Source organism: Pseudopipra pipra, chromosome 27 (genome assembly GCF_036250125.1).
Source record: "Pseudopipra pipra isolate bDixPip1 chromosome 27, bDixPip1.hap1, whole genome shotgun sequence".
Taxonomy (NCBI): Eukaryota; Metazoa; Chordata; class Aves; order Passeriformes; family Pipridae; genus Pseudopipra; species Pseudopipra pipra.
The window spans coordinates 364,385-381,102 of NC_087575.1; the positions used below are offsets into that span (position 1 = coordinate 364,385).

The 16,718-nt window shown below is 57.5% G+C and overlaps 1 protein-coding gene across 2 annotated transcripts; it reads left to right on the plus strand.

Annotated features, from left to right (window-relative positions):
* Positions 1-1,197: 1,197 nt before the first annotated feature.
* ARRDC2 (arrestin domain containing 2) lies at positions 1,198-10,827 on the plus strand. 2 transcript variants are annotated; one of them, XM_064637288.1, is made up of 8 exons: positions 1,198-1,667; positions 7,396-7,462; positions 7,554-7,701; positions 8,006-8,108; positions 8,395-8,651; positions 8,779-8,938; positions 9,189-9,340; positions 9,432-10,827. In XM_064637288.1, the coding sequence occupies exons 1-8, from the start codon at positions 1,412-1,414 to the stop codon at positions 9,483-9,485; spliced, it is 1,197 nt and encodes a 398-aa protein (XP_064493358.1). In that variant the 5' UTR covers positions 1,198-1,411; the 3' UTR covers positions 9,486-10,827. The 2 variants fall into 2 exon arrangements, with proteins under 2 accessions (XP_064493358.1, XP_064493357.1); XM_064637287.1 differs by lacking the exon at positions 1,198-1,667 and adding an exon at positions 5,765-6,471.
* Positions 10,828-16,718: the final 5,891 nt, after the last annotated feature.

Genomic DNA, 16,718 nt, shown 5'->3' on the forward strand with positions numbered 1-16,718 from the left:
GTGGGTGACACATCCCTCTGGATTGCAGGAGACCTCTGGGCAGGCACAGGGGCAGGAGGAAGCAGGTGGGCTGGGGGAAGCACAGAGGCAGGGCAAGAGACCAGAAACAGAGTGAGAAGCACTGTCAGGGCTGTGTGGGGGCTGGAATCTGTTTAGATTTTGGTGTCAAGGCCTGGAACCAAAGGTCAGTGGACAGTAGGGCAGCTGGGCAACTCTGCTCAGCTTGTGATGAGTGTGGGCTGTTTTCCTAGAGGTGAGCTGGGTGTTTTTGTTGAGTTGGTCACTCACGTGGGTTTCCCGACTGCTGAGCTTGCACTAACTGTGCTTGTGGTCTAGGTGTGTTCCAGAGGGGTCAGTGGGGGCTGGTCAGCCCTTGGGGGGGCTGAGTGAGCAGGGCCAGCTGCTGCTTTGGCACTTCACAAGCTCTTCTCAGATGGGTTTGATTCCCCGTGAGCCAGCCCTGAAGCCTTTGGGCTTCGTTCCCAGCCGCTGCAGTCTGTGTGTGAGCAGTGCCCTTGTGCTTTCCTCTGGGCATTTGACTCTTTGTCTCTCAGGAATGGGACAGTCTTTGCTCCACTGTGCTTTCCTCTGGGGATCTGACTCCTCGGGAATGGGGGAATGGAATCTTTGCTCCACACGTCTTGCAAATGCATACGAGCACCTCTCCTCAGTCCCTGTAAACACCTGGATTCAAACACCTCAGGTGCACCATTTGGTGGAGTAACAGGAACTTGCATCTGCTACAGCTCTGCCCCATTACTTTGATGTGACTCTGAGGTGCCATTGCCACCTGTGCTGCTGCAGGAATAGCCACAGTTCCCTGGGGATAAATGCTAGAATCACCCCTTGGTGGCACCAGCTGGGAGAGCTGTTGCTGGAACTAACTGTGGTTATTCACTTTTTCATGTGGATTTTGATCCAACTTCAGACATGGAAAGTAAAACTGGCTTTTTGGGGTGAGGGTCTTTGCTTTCTAAACTCTTCTCCCACCATTTCCAGCAGTGCCTTGGGAAGGCCAAACAGGCTTTCTCTGATTGCCCACCCGTATGAAATCTCCCAGGAGGGCTGATGGTGTGTGACACCCCTCCCTGCCGCCGACGGAGCCACTGGCACGTCCCGGTGTCACGTCGGCAGCGCCTGTGACTCAGAGATAAGGCTGAAGTCACGTTATTCCTCGATCCCTTTAAAAACACGTCCCTCAGCCCCGTGGCCCCGGCACCAGCCCCACGCACATGAGGTCAACCCTAAAACATCGTTGCAAAACAGGGGCTCAGTCGAACCCCCCGGGAAGGCCTGCAGGGTGGGGCCATTTAGGATTAATCAGGGGATTTTGATGTAGCCCTTTGTTCGTCCTCCTTTCCCTGGAAGGCTCCAGCCTCCCGGAGCTGCCAGGAGAGTGGGGCCCGCAGCGATGCAGCTCCCAGGGCGCGTGCAGAGCTTGGTGGTGAAGCTGGAGGACGGCCCAGCCCATGGGAGCGGGGAGCTGCTGCACGGGTGGGTGCAGCTGGAGCTGCGGGGAGCGCTGCGGGTGCAGGCGCTGGAGGTGAGCGCCCACGGCAGTGCCACCGTGCACTGGCTCGAGAGCTGCAGCATCGGGCTCAACGTTGTCTACAGGGACTACTCAGCCTACCAGACCTTCCTGAGCCGCCACTGCCAGCTCATCCCTGGTAAGGTTGGGGCACGGGGTGGGGCTCTGCACCAGGGAGAGCATGTTGGGACCCCCTTGGGGCTGCGATGTCTGCTCTGGGTGAGCCGCTTCCCCGATGTGTGTTGCCAGACCACACAGCGTTGTTTGTGCCTCTTGGACACCCGTCTTTGCACCTTGGCCGAGGGTTTCCCTGCTGCTGGTTTCTGGGAGGCTGCTGGTATAAACTCAGCTCGAAGGATTTGTGGCTTTTGCTCTGTTTGCACAGGGAAGTGCAAACACAAGGATCTGTTCACAAGTGTGGAAAGAGCACTTAGTAGCTCAGTTGGTGTTTGTTTTCGCTTCCCCTGTGCTGGGACTGAGTGCCCAGATGGCACATTGCTTGGATCAACTGCAGGAGGACAAGCCACTTGAATTCTTTGTGTGGTTGGGATGAAATGATCCAGAGCCAAGGGATAGGGGACATCTCAGATGTCTATCTGCTCATTAACTCTGGCTTTTCTTAGGAACATGCGTGCCTTTTATCCTTCCTCCAATGACATGCCTTCTGATGGCCTTGTTGCCTGTGACCCAGTTGCCTGGCCCTGGCTGTAGGACTTATGCTGAGGGCATTTAATTGTATCAGTGGTCAAATGCAACCCAGAGAGTGGTGCCAGGCCCAATCTGGCAAATACAGAAGTTGCAGGAATAAACTGGAGGGATGGAAAGAAGATGTGAGCTGCCTTCCTGGAGATGATCTTGTCTCTGGACTGCACTGGGGGGTCATATGCTTTATGTCTGAGTGACTGTGCCCTGCCATCTGCTCCAAACACCTGCATTGCTCTGGAGTTTGTGCCTTTTGGCAGCAGCTTTTCTGTGCTCTGACTAAGGATGGCCCTTGGCAGCTGCAACTCTGCAAAGGATCCTGATTACAGTTAAGGCCCTGGGAGAAGCCCTTGCCCTGGGCTCCAACAGCAAAGGCCCTGAGCACTTGTCCGTGCAGTGCTTGGTCAGTGTCCCCTTAGCTGTGAGGTGGCAGAGTGAGTTTTATTCCCCACTAGCAGTGAATGCCTGTAGGGAAGTCACAAGGTGTTGTGAGCATGTTTGGACTCTGCTGCTGGGATTGTGTATGATAGGAGCCCCTGGAGCCCTCTGGAGAAGGGCATTGGCCAAGGGCTGCAGGAATTGCTGGAGTTGCTCTGCCTTGCCAGCACCCTGAACGCCCACCCATAGCTCAGAGCTGACGGTTCCTGGCCTTCACCTATTGCCCAGGGAGTGTTGAGCTGGGCTACCTGGGGGCAAAGAGCCCCACCAGGACTTAGGGGATGGGATTTTATTGTCTCTGTCCATACACAGATTCCTTTTGTGCTTTGTGAGAGGGACAAGGGCATGTGATCACTGGAGCAGTTTTAAGGGAGCAAAGGCTATAGGCTGCAGAGAAGGGCTGTCCTGCGGCCAAAACTGCTTCCTTCAGATTCTGCTGGGTCCTGCTCTGTCCCCAACAGCAGTGTGACGGCCTTCCTGGTGTCAGCTGGCGAGAAACATGTCATCATCCGACAGTCCCTGTGACTGCTCCCTTCTGATGTGCTGATCCAGACTGTGCTTCTGGATGAGATGAGATCAACTGTGTCTGAGTGGTGGTTAAAAAATGCAGGTTTTGTCATGGTAACAAGGCACTGCAGAGGAGGGGAGCCAGGCACAGATAAGAGCCCTCCCTCCCGCTCTCCCCTCAGCTGAGTTTATCTGCAGTTTCCTGGCAGGGTGGTGAGCACTGGCACCGGGGTGCTGTGCTGAGAGACAAGAAAAAGGGAGCAAGGAGGATGTGCAGGCAGGGCCTTTAAATGTGTATTGTGTAATCATCTGAGATAGGGAGCAGGAAGGGAGGAAAACACAGGGGTTAATGGGTGAAGGAAGCACAAGAATGTGAAGGCACCCAAGGAAACATAAATGATTGTGTGCAGTGATCTTTCTTGTCCAAGGATCCCACAGCACTTCCCAAAGGTATAGTGCCTGCCCTGGAGAGGGACAAACACCCAGAAGACGTTTTATTTTCATGGAGACATCTAGGAGAGTTATGGCATCAGGGCTCTTGTTGCACTGCGGGCCCTCGATCCTCATCCATATGCAACACTCCCATATCTGGCAGGGACAGAGTGTATTCCTCAAGCTAGGAGTGTGAGCTTGTGCAAGGCTCTCTGTTGTCCCATCTCATCCCCATATTGGGTCAGGGTAGAGCTGCTGACTTGCCTGTTTACCTCCTGCGTTCCCTTCTCTCTGGTTTTCAGGGCCCCTCATGTGGCTCTGGTGTCAGTGGGGAAAAGTCACCAGGTCCCAGCAGTGGGTCTGGGAAGGAGAAGCCCCCTCTGAGCCGGGCAGGGTGTCAGCTCCTGCTCGGACCAGCTGCAGCCTGTCCAGACTCTAGATGGGGCTGAAGAGCTGGAGATCGTCCCTGTACCCAGCCAGACCTGGGTTTTCCTTAGGTTTGGGCACCCAGGAGCGTTCGCGGTCCCACAGTCCCTGCACCTGGACATGCCAGGAGAGAGAATAGACCCTCTCCTGGCGCGGGGGTCCCAGAGAGGTCAGAGAGGGGCCGGCCATCCCACGTGGAGGCAGCGAGGGGCAGCCTGGGCATCGCATGCGACTGACATGGGAGGGAGGTTTGCAGGGATTCACATCCCGTGGGCGAGGCTGAGTCACGGGCCGAGGGGTGTGTGCCAGCAGGCGAGAGGGGGAGGAGGATGCCAAGGAAGGAAAGGGGCCCGGCAAGGCTCCAGTCCCTCTCAAGAGCTCCCCCCCCCCCCCCCAGGGACACCAGGCTCCTTCCCAGGGCCAGTGACACCAAGTGTCACCGGTTAACTCGTGCTGCAACATGCCTTCCTTCCTCCTTTCTCTCCTCCTTTCCCTCACCCTTTAGGGAGTTTGCTATGATTCATGTTTGTTTGTGGCAGCAAATGATCGTGCACATAAAACAAACCATGGTCCCCTTCCCCTGGGGAGGGAGACAGACAATTCCAGCTAGGCTTTGGAGGCAGCTAAAGCTGTGCCAGGCTTCAGTTTTAGTGGCTGAGAGCAACCTAATTGAGCACAGCAGGTCCTGCCTGGCATGGCTGGGGGCAAATCAAAAATCTCCAAAACTTCAGCGGCCAAATGCTGAGTAACATTTTGAAGGCCTGTTTTGTCTTATCCCCTACCCATGCCCGAGGTACAGAGCTCTGGTGCTCTGCAAACATGACAATCATCATTAAAGTGGAAGTTTCTATAGCTGCATTAACCCTTTTGGGAGGCACAGACTCCTTTCTCCTTCCTTTTACAACATCTCAGGGCGCTGATAATGCTGATATGCACCCTGAGAATCACCAGTTCCAAGCTTTCACCCCAGCTAAGCACTGGCAACCGCAAATGCTGCCAACAGAGCAAGTCCCTGTGCTGTTCCTGCCCATGTAGGTGGGATTTGTCGCTGGGTTTTGGAGCAGCACCACCCCAATCCCAGCAGGAGCTGGTGGAAAACCGGCACTCGCCTGGTTAACGAGCGCAGGGAGGTGGATTGCTCACCCTGTCCTTGCACAAGCTGAACCCAGGCCAGTTCTTGATTTCTTAGAACTAAGTGAAGTGATGTCCCAGACATCACTGCATCGCCAGCTGGCCCAGCCGTGCTCTGCAAGGAGCCCAGATCCAGTTGTAGCCTGTTCTGAGCCCTGGGAATGGCTCTTGGGAAAGGAGGGATGTGGGTTGGTGTGCAGAGTGGCCCTCGGCTCTCGCCTGGGGCCACTGAAATGAGAGGAGCTGCTGCTTCAAGTGAGGAATCCCCCCCTGGCACAGCCCCTGGCTGTGACCCTAGGAATGGGGATTCTGGATGAAGATGGGATGGAATGTCAGAATGGGAGCTGGAGGGGTAGTTTGAGGGGCAAGGATGGGGAGTTTGGGCGGTAAGGATGGAGAATTTGGGGCGCAAGGATAGGAGCTGGAGGGGGAGCTTGAGGGGCAAGGATGGGAACTGGGATTTTGAGGGTCAAGGATAGGAGATGGAAGGGGATTTTGGGGGGCAAGGATGGAGTTGAAGGGGGAGTTTGGGGCACAAGGCTGGAGTTTGAGGGGCAAAGATGGAAGCTAGAGAGGGGCCTGGGGGTCAAGTTTAAGAGCTGCAGGGAGTTTTAGGGGGTACTAAGCAACATGGCAGCACCCAGGGGTCACCCACTGGCAGTGCTCAGCCCCGTGACTATGCCTCTGCTCCCGGACACATTTCCGCGGAGCAGCCCCCCCGTGGGGATGACTCGGTGCGGTACTGCGAGGGCGTGGGGAGCCCCGCTGGGACTGAACACGGACCCCAAAACTGAACCCCCATCCCGGAGCCCCCGCCCCGCCCGGGTCGGGGGGGGAGGCCGGTCCGCACATGCTCCCTGCCTTGTTTTGCAGGGCCCGGCAGGGCCGGCCCGTCCCGGCCCAGCCCGTCCCTCCCCGCCGGGGCCGCCCCCGGCCGCGCCGGGCGCTTAAAGCCGGGCTCAGCTGCGCCGGGCTGGGTTGAGCTGCATCGCGCCGGTTTTGGGCTCAGCTGAGTCGCGCTCGCTTCGCCATGATTTTCGATCGCCTCAAACGCTTCTCCATCGTGCTGGAGGGCGCGGAGCGGGACGGCCCAGCCGCCTTCAGCCCCGGGCAGGCGGTGTCGGGCCGCGTGGTGCTGGAATTGGCGGCGGCCGCCCGGCTCGGCGCCCTGAGGCTGCGGGCGATGGGCGCTGCCCGCGTTCACTGGACCGAGTCCCGCAGCGCCGGCTCCAGCACCGCCTACACGCAGAGCTACAGCGACCAGGTGGAGTTTCTGAGCCACCGCGACACGCTGCTGGCACCCCCAGGTACGGCACCCCCTTCCCCGGGGACGGCACCCGGACTCCCTGGTCGCCGGCCACAGCGGGGGCGTGGGGGCACCAAAGACCCCAGGGGCTGAAACAGTGGGGACGTGGGGCAGCCTGGGGCACCCCTGGTGTTGGGTGCTCCAGACACCCCAGCCGGCTGAAATTTGGGTGCCTGACACCCCCAAACTGCAGAGATCTGGGTGCCAGGGATGGCCCAGCTGCTGGGTGCCTGACACTCCAAAACTACAGAAATCTGGGTGCCTGGCACTCCGACCAGCTGAAATCTGGGTGCCTGGCACCCCAAACGGCTAAATTCGGGGTGCACGGGGTGCCTTAGGATCTGGGTGCTCTGGGAACTGGGTGTGTAGGTCTCTGCAGACACCTCAAATTCGGAGTGCACTCTGGGGTGCACAGCTGGACCATGCTGTTGTGCAGGGCACCCCGATTAGGGACTGCCCCCCCTCCCCCAAGACTCCCCCTTTTCTGTGAGCTCTTCCTGGCAGGGAAGCAGCATTAGAAAACTCTCATGAAGGTTCAGGAGCTTGTTTTGAGTGGGGTGTCGGACTAGGTAATCCCCAGAGGTCCCCTCCAATCCTGGGGTGCAAACCCTTGAGGGGCACTGGGGGATTGGCCGATGACTCTCCCTCCTGGAGTCTTGGCTGGGCATCTCTGGAGTAGAGCCCACCTGGGGAAGCTGCCCGGCCCTCCAGGGAGGTGCCCCTGGGTCGTGCGTGTGGAGACACGTGGAAAGCAGACAGTGCCCAACTCTTGTGTCACAGCTGCTGCAGTTTAACCCTGGCAGAGATACTGCTCTGCCCTTGTGCTGCTCCTTTGCTGGGTGCTGCCCATCTGTGCTGCCAGTTCACCCAGGGAAGGAGTTGTGCAGGAAGGAGCTTAATCCTCTTAAATCTGTTTTACCCACAGACAATGGTGAATCCACTGTCCTGCAGGCAGGAAGGCATGAGTTCCCCTTCACCTTCCAGCTCCCCGAGTAAGTTGGCTTTTTTTGGGGTGACAAGGCATCTTGAAAAGGAGGTTCTTTGAGTAGAACCATTCGGAAAGTGCTGGTTGCTCACCCACAGGACCCTGGTCACCTCCTTTGAGGGGAAGCATGGCAGTGTGCGCTACTGGGTGAAAGCCAAGCTGCACAGACCCTGGGCCACAGTGAAGAAAGCAAAGAGGGAGTTTACTGTGATTGAACCCATCGACATCAACACACCTGCGCTGCTGGTGAGTTCCCCCTGCTCCACCCTGCCATCCAAAACTTACCTCGGAAGCCCATGTCTGCCTAGGCCTGATTTCCAGAGGGAATATTTACCCCCCTGTAACTTACGCCCTCCAGCATTACCTAGGCTGGGCAGAGGTCAGCTGTGCCGCTTTGTTTTTGGAAACTTTAACGCGTTGCGACAGCATCTTGCATCAGATGCCTGAGAAGTTGCTGATGCTTTCCCAGCAGGTTCTTGGTGCCAGCGAGGTGATTGCTTTGAGTTTCATCCTTACTTACTAAATTGCTTAAATATTTCCCCTTCTTCAGGCTCCCCAGGCAGGTGCTAAGGAGAAACTTGCTCGTGCCTGGTACTGCAATCGTGGCCAGGTGTCTGTGACTGCCAAGATTGACCGAAAAGGCTACACCCCAGGTGAGATGAGGGGCTGGTGCCCTTGAACCTCAAGGGGCCCTGGAATAGACCCCAGGGGAGGGGATTTGGGATCCCTGTGAGCTGGGTTCTTCTGGCACGAAATCAGTCAGAGCTTTAGTGCATGGACCTGATGTGGGCAGCCTCCTTGGGATGCTCCCGGATTAATCCATGTGTCTGCAGTGCTGGGTAGCATGGCCAACCCTCGATGATCCTGTGCAGGAATTCCTTGAAGCAGGACTGGGTTCTGTCTCCCTTCCACCAACATGTTGTGTGTCTGTTTTGGCAGGTGAGGTCATCCCTATCTTTGCTGAGATCGACAACTGCACAAGCCGGGCCGTGGTGCCCAAGGCAGCCATAATCCAGACCCAGACCTTCATCGCTCGGGGCACCAAGAAGCAGAAGAGGTCAGTGGTGACCAGCATCACTGGGGATTCCATTCCAGCAGGGAAGCGGGAAGTGTGGCACGGGCGGGCCCTCAAGATCCCGCCTGTGGGGCCTTCCATCCTCCAGTGCCGCATCCTTCAGGTGGAATATTCCCTGAAGGTGAGGAACCTCATGAGGAGCTCTGCAGGTGGCTGCAAGAACTCCCTCCTGCTCTGGGGAGGTACCCGCCCCTCCAGACTGGGAAAACACCACAGCTAAGCTTCCCTGCTGCTTCCTGTCTCTGCAGGTTTGTGTGGATATTCCTGGGACATCCAAGTTGCTCCTTGAACTGCCGCTTGTCATTGGGACCATCCCGCTGCATCCGTTCGGGAGCCGCACATCCAGTGTCAGCAGCCAGTACAGTGTCAACCTGGACTGGCTGAACACCATCCTGGAGCAGCCGGAGGGTGAGCATCTCCTTCTCCCCTGAATAAACCCCCTTGTCAGGACAGCAAGGGTCAGACAACGTTTTCAACTGGTCCAGCATTTGCTTTTTCTTTTTAACTTAATTTTTTGGTTGTTATGCTGAATCTCTTGGGTTCCTTTGCCAGGGAACTGGGAGGGTTTGGGTAAGAGTGGTTTTGGAGCTCTTTACCTGTATATCTCCCATTAATGGAGAGTGTTTCCTATTCCCTGATGGTTCTCCTTTCTCTTCAGCTCCCCCTGAGTACTCAGCAGTCGTGTCCAGCCCTGAGGCCGAGCAGAGCCTGGCCCCACCATGCCGCAGTGAGCTTGGTGACATCCTGGAAGGTCCCTTCTTCGCCTACATCCAGGAATTCCGCTTCCGACCTCCTCCTCTGTATTCAGAGGTAGCACATCCCCCTGGGCTGGGAGACTTCTGAGGGTGGCTGGGGAAATGCCCATTGCTGAGGTTTTTTGACTCCACACTTGGCTTTGCAGGTTGATCCCAACCCCCCGTCAGACAGCATCCGTCCACGCTGCATGACCTGCTGAGAGAAGTGCGTCGGACGCTGCTGACAGTGTGGTGATCCCTTGGGATGGGAGCTTGCACACCCTCACAGCACTTCAGGCTGGAAATGGGGATGTGGTGTCTGTGAAACCAGAGCTTTGTAGTGCCAAGACTCTGGCTCTGCTCACCACCCTTGGCTGCTCCTGTCGTGACTGTCCCACAGACCCACACCCAGTGCGGTGCCGTGGCCTCGGGTGTGGGGGGAGAACACAAGGGACCTGGCATTGTGGAGTGGCTCTGTGTGTGACTGGGCAGAATGTGGAGGGTTTAATAACTGCCCCAGGATTTTGGGGTTAGAACAGGGAACACCTGGCATAAGCCAGGATTGCTCTCCCCTTGCTTGCAGTGCTGAGCTCCGGCAGCTCCTGTGTGGAAAGCAGGAACTTGGAGGCATTTCTCAGGATTATGGAGGATGTCTTGATGTTGCTCAGGGTTGAGCCCCGGGGTGATGCGGGTGGAGCCCTTTGCCTGTAGGTCCCTGAGGAAGCGAAAGGCCTTTTTCTGGCTAGATGAAGCAGAGGCTTTGGCTGCTGCTGATAATGCTTGCCACAAGCCTGTGGGTACCTGTGGGGGGAATGGTTTTGAGCTACTCACCTGAAATGTAAAGGCTTCCAAGGGCTGTTACGAGGACTTGGGGGATGAATTTATGATCCATGGCAGCATTTTGGTGCCATTTACCAAGAACAGGAAGGCTGGTTCCTGTGTGTCAGCACCAAACCTGTGCACTGTGCTGGTGCCTCCTCCGTGATGTGGCTGAAAAACCAGTCCCCAAACTGTGGTACCACCATGGGGGCTTGGAGCTGTGGCTGGTGGCCTAGGAAAAGAGAAAAAAGCATAATCCAAGGCTGGTGGCAGCCGCAGATGCTGATGGGAGATATGGAGTTCGAATGAATCTTTCAGAGCCAGGAGTCCTGCTCAGAATGGGCTTGAGCCTGTGCCCGTAGAGGGGTCGGTGGCCCTGGTGGGATGAGGACACAGCAGCAACCTGTGCTCACTGGGTTGGGAACTGCTGTAGAACTGGTGAGCTGGATGTTGCAGCAATGAGTGTGTGTGTGTGGCAGGGGCTGACCCCAGGGTGACCTGAGCAGAGTTTGGGGGCCGAGGACCTTTACATTCCCTCACTGAGACAATCCTTGGCCATGCACATCCAAAGCCAGCGTGCCTTGGGCTCTGCGCCGGGGCTACCTCTGCTCGCTGGGGTTGCTCAGATGAGTCTTTTCTATCTGTGAACACTTTTGTAATGACCACTCTTGTCTCTACTCATTTTGTATGACTTTTTTTGTGGGGAATTTTTGTCTGAAATAAATTCCTGAAGTATTGCCTGGATAGTTTTCTGTTTCTCTTCCTGCTTCCCGTTGTCCGGAGCCATGTGGCTGTTGGGATGTGGGAGTTCTCCCTGCCCTCGCTTTGTTACCCCATTGGCATTCAGCTCCACCCTCTGCCCTGTCCCACTGTGTGCTGGGGTTAACTGGGTCACTGCTTCCCATCAGGATTGGTCCCTTGTGCCTCTGGCTCCTCCGTAGCTGTGCAGGTTTGGCTCTTTTCCCATTACCTGGGATGCAGGGCAGTGAGCAAACCTGTTGCATTTTTCCACACTTGCTTCCTGTTTGTGTCCAGGCTCTTGGGAGGATAGACACCCTTTCCTCCATCCTGAGCCTGGCAGGGAGCCAGTAGGTCCAGCTGGGAGCTGGGACACTCCTGCTTTGGCTCAGCTGGGCCCAAGGAGGGTTGGGATCAGCCCCATGCTGTGCTGGCTGGGAACTGCTGCTGTGTGGGAAGAGCAGGGAGGCTCCTTCACCTGCTTCCTCCGGCTGGGATTTGGTTTTTAACAGCGTTTCTGTGCTCCACATCTCTGCTGAGCACAGCAACTCTTGGTGTGTGCAAGGAAAGGCTTGAGTCAGGGCTTTAGTTGTCTTCCACAGGCTGTGCTGCTTTTAAATACTGCCATTGGAATGTGATTTTTTTTTCACCCCCCCTTTATTTATATTTATGTTTGCTGAGCTGCTCAGTGCCGCAGCTGCACCCGAGCACATGCTCCTACCCTAGGTCATGGGACAGAACTTGTCCCTGTGTTTGCCTGCGAGAACCTGGTGCTCCTGCAACTTTTATTCAAATCTGCTTTTTATTTGACATCCCTGGTGCTCCGAGTAATTTTCCCTGGAGGAGGATTAACTGGCCTTTCAGGGAATTTGTTTGCATCCTCCTCTGGGGAGATCATGCCTGGATCTGCTACTGCCACACGGTGCTGCATGGCCTCTCTGGGGCTTTTTGGTGACATCAAAGGGAACACGAAGCACAGCACTGCACCCCCTGGGTAAAGATGCCTCCAAAGCAAGCCCTGTGACCAGGCTGATCCCAGCATGGCACAAGGGAGCTGTTCTGTGCTGTGCAGCAGAGATGGCCGGGGGCTGCTGGTCAGACCCGGATCATCTGCCCCGGCTGCACAAGGGGATGCTTATTCCCAGGGCTGGAGGGGGAGGCGAGTGCCCAGCACCCTGTCTATCCCACTGCTTCTTTCTGGGAAACCATGTCACACGGTGACTGGGACAGGCCGTGCCGAGCCGGGGAGCCCAGTGTCGGCGAGTGGGAGAGATCTTTCCAGCAGGGATTCTTGTAGATGCCTCCAGGTTTTTCTTGTACAGTCGGGCAGCAGCGCAACAAGGCCAGGCTGGAGCTCCTGCCAGGAAAGGGCTGCACTCCTGAATCCAAGGAGGGGCTAAAAATACCTTGTCTGGACACTTGGAGCAGGGGCACGGTGCAGACCTGCCCCAGGCAGTGCTTTCCCAACCACTGGCAGTGCTGCCGGTGCTCTCTCCAACCTTCTGTTGTTTATCTTCCCCAGCTCCAAAGTCTTGATTGAACAGCCTGGGCTGTTCTCTGGTTTATTGGCACAGGGAGGTTGGGGCACACGGAGCTCCCTGGGGGTCTACTGAGCCGGGATGGCCCCGTGCCATGTGCAGTGGTGCCGGCTCAGCACAGAGACCCGATCCCAGGCAGGAGGCGCGTGATGCAACTAGTGCCGGGATTATTTATAGTTCTTGGCCCCGTGTGCTGGAAAATGCTGCCCAGACCACCCAGCAGAATCTGCTCCTTGCGAGGGGCACAGAAACCCACCCCCACCCCCCACTCTGCTACTCTCTTTTCTTTTTTACCCTTCAGTCCCAAAAATGTGGGACCCCTTTGCTCTGGCCACAGGGGTGTTGATACTTCCCTCATATTGCAAGCTCCACGGCTCTGCAGAGTGCTGGGACCCCTCCCCGCTGCAGTTCAACAGCCCTGCAGGGTGCTGGGACCCTCCAGAAATGGCAGCTCACAGCTCTGAAGGGTGCTGGATCTAGAAGATGCTGGGACCCCCTGGCTGCAGCTCATGGCCCTGTAGCCCTTTCTGCATCGTGTTGGGGGGCTACTCCTTCCCCCCACCCCTCCTTGTACCCAGAGGATGCTCGGCCCTATCACCTGAGGCTGTTGTCCCCTGGCAGGGGGTCAGTGGCGGGGGATCAGTGGTGGCCGTGCCGCGGGGAGGGTGACACGCGAAACTCGTGGTCGACCCGGCGCTGGCAGGGACAGAATGTGCTGTAGCTGGCGCAGCGCTGCGAGGGCCGGGATTAACTGCGCCGCTGCTGCCTCCGGCCCGGGAGGGCCCGGGAGCCCATCCAGCTCCCAAACCAAGCACCACCTTCCCCCATCCCAGCTGGGCTGAGCCCTGCAGGACACAACTCACCCCCAAACCTGCCGAGGGGCACCCGTTGGGGGCTGCTCTGTTTGCACGGGGTGGAGAGGCGGTCGGTGATGATAAATCTGGATATTGGCCCTCTTCTATCCTTGTGCCGGGGACGGGTTCATGCACCGCTCAAATTCAGCATCTTTGTGCCGGTGGGATGGGGGGTTCACGGCACTCCCACCCTGGGGAGCAGTGGTCGGTGCTGATGGGGGTTCAGGGGGACCTGTTCACCCCCAGGTTGAACACTTGAGGGGACACACACAGTCCCCAGGAGCACCGGGCCTTGCTTTGGGTTTGCTCTAACCTCCGGCTGTGGATGGCATGGCTTGGCCCTGGCACCATTTCAGGGCTCTGGGGGTTCCCCTTCACGCGGCAGCGGCAGAGCTGTGCCAGGGCTCCGGGAAGCAGCCGTGCACCCAGACATGCTGGGGCGGCATCGCGGCCGCCCCTCCGCCCGCTGACTCTGCTGGGGCGGCATCGCGGCCGCCCCTCCGCCCGCTGACTCAGTCGCCTGTTTGCCGGAGCCGCTCCCGCCCACGGAAACCACAGGCGAAGTCCCCGCATCCCTGCGCCGGGGCTTTCCCCACTGGCTCGACAGGAATCGCAGCTTTTCCCAGCCCGGTGCGGGCACTGAGCTCCTCCGGGCGCGGGGGGGAGGGGGGGGGCGGGGGAAACTGCGGGCAACCGCGGTGGGTTTGTGCCAAAAAGCGGGGTCTGGAGCAGCTGGATGGACGTGTTGCATGTGCCACATGTCCCGTCCCCTGCGAGCATCGTTCCAAGGGGATCATAGACCGGGACACCCCACAAACCCCGATGGCAGCGGGTGCTACCGATGCCTTGCCGCAGGCTGCCGGGAGCAAACCACCTTCTTTATTCACTATATCAAACCCAAGGCCTTGTTTTTTTGGGTCTGACTCCCCCATTTGAGATTCCTCGCTGCGGCACTGCCTAGTCCCTTGCACAGTCACTGCTCTCTCCCTCCTTTCCTCCGGCGATGGAAAATTTCTATGACTTTTTGACTTTTATCCAGTTGTTTGGGAGCGAGGAAGGGGCCGGCGCCGCGCACAAACATGTCTATGTATAAACACTGGGGACTGAATAAGGAGCCGCTGGCACCGGACCCTCCCCCCCGAGCCGGGTGTCCCCTCTCCCGCCGGGACCCCAGTGCGGCGCCCCATGTTCGGTGACCCAGAGTCGTCCCTGCGGGGACACAAATATTTTGGCTTTGTTTAAAAAAAAAACCAACACACTCAAAACCAACAACACTAAAAAATTCCCCCCCCCATGCCGAGCCATCCAGCGGCGGCGCGTGACGTGTTGGCACACAAACAGTGCGCACGGGGATGGCGCTCACCCAGCCCAGGGCTCCCGCGCCGGTCTGGGATTTGCAGGTGACACGGCCATGCCCTGTGACAGGGACGTGGAGCGATAGGACTTTGCTCCCAGCGCCGCTCCCCACCCCGGCTGTGTTTCCTGTCACTCCCCGGCGCCGCTTCACAGATCGTAGAGAAACCCCCATCGAGCACGGGGTGGGTGCCCGACCCCTGCCGCGGGGACACCCCACGCCCTGACCCCCAAATCTCCCCACATCTAAAACCTTGCTCGTGTGGGGCGTGTGCCACCACCTCCCTCCCTGCTGGGCTGCTCTGGGTGTTCCCCGCTGAGAAGGGAGAAGTCGGGGCTGTCACCCTACTGTCACCTCATCCTTGCTCTGGGGCAGGAATGATGGTGTGACCCTGTCAAACCCCACGGCTCTGATCTCTCCTCCCATTCCCCAACCTCAAAGTCTTCCGAAAGAGGGTTATGCCCTTTTTTTTCTTCCCCACCACTCTGCAATAAGCAGCAATTTTGAGCTGATTTCAACAAAAAACCCCTCAGATTAAGCTCAGTTTTGGGGGGGAGAATCAGGACCACAGAATATCCTGAGTTCAAGGCAGCTTGCAGGGATGCCCCCTGCCCTTTCGCAACCACATTAGCAAGCCTGCGTCCCATTATTTTTTAATGCAGGCATTTGTGTGGAGCAGGGAGAGGCATTTTCCTGCTGAGCAGCTGCGTAAATGTCACCACATTGCGGCCCGGCGATGGAGGCAGCGATAGCCCGGGAGGTCCCAGCTGGTTGGAGGTGGCTGTGGCGGGCAGTGCCGGTGGGGAGGGTGCTGCCGAACGGTCCCGGGAGGGGCTGAGCCGGTTCCCTCCGCTTTCCTGGCGGTTTGGTCTGTGAAAAAACGAGAGAGAGTCGATCTGCCTGCGAAGAGCTGGTAAACATCGGGGGAGCGGAGCTGGGAGAGGGGGCGTTGCTTTTGGTCCTGTGTTTATCGCTGCACAGCCGGGCAGGCTGCTTGCTCCGGGATGAGCCTGCACGGATGCGGGAGGGGGTGCTGTAAATAGGGGATTTTGGGGGGTTCTCTGGTTCTTATCGAGTTGTCCTTAGGTCAACTCTGGCCGCCTGTTTGAGCAAAATATGTTTATGCTGCAAACCTCCGGTCGGCTCCGCTGCCAAGTGGGCAGGGAACGCGTGTGCTGATAAGAGCGCTGCGTCCTCCCCTTCCCGATCACCCGATACCCAGGGAAGCGCACGAAGGCGGCCTCCCACCTCCCTACACCCTGGATTTATGATTTCTTTTCCTATTATTATAAAGTTTCCGTTGAAAAGAAAAACAACCACAATTCAATAGCTGCGGCTTTGCAGCTGCCAAAGCCTGGAAAGCTCTGGCCGTGCCAGTGTCTGAGCTGCCCCCGGGGCTGCCGGCCCTGAGAGCAGCCATCCGCAAACGTTAAAACTGCAGAAAGAAAACGCTTCCTGCCATCGCCCGAGCGTCCCTGTGAGGGTAGAAGATGGTTTTCACCGTCTTCTTCCAGCTCACGTGCTGGGACAGGCAGCATCCCAGCGGGATTTTGAAGTAAGCTGAGCACCCAGTGCAGCCCCAGGGGCAGCTCCGAGCCCTCCTCGGTTTGTTAAATATTCAGTTTTAGTGCTGCTTGAAGTTGTTTTCCCTCCTTGGGTTTGGAAACAGTGCTGGCCCGGGTGAGCCTGTTGCAGGCAGGTTCGGGCTGACGTGAGCAGGAAAGAGCCGGGATGGCCGCGGGGCCTGTTTGCGAAGTAGAACCGAGTTGTTGTTGTTGTTGTTGTTGTTGTGACACTGAATGGTTGCAAAACGCCGGCGCTGAAATACCCGTGACTTTCAAAACAAGCTGAGCCCAGCTGTGGCCGGAGGCTCTTTGTCCAGATGTGTCCGTCTGTCCAGCTGTGGGCCACACAGCCCCTTCCCCGCTGCAGGATGCCTGTGCCAGCAATGCATGGAGATTTTTTTGCTGTGAGAAAAATTCCAGAAGCTTTTTTTAGAGAGGAAAAGCCCAAATTCCGAAGCTGCTGAGATTTTACTGCCCCAGGGATCTGCCGAGCATCCCGCCCACCGAGGTTTTGCCAGTGCTGGGGGGGTGGATGAAATGAGCTGTTCACCGCTGGGGCGAGACACAGCCTTTGAGTTCTGCTTAA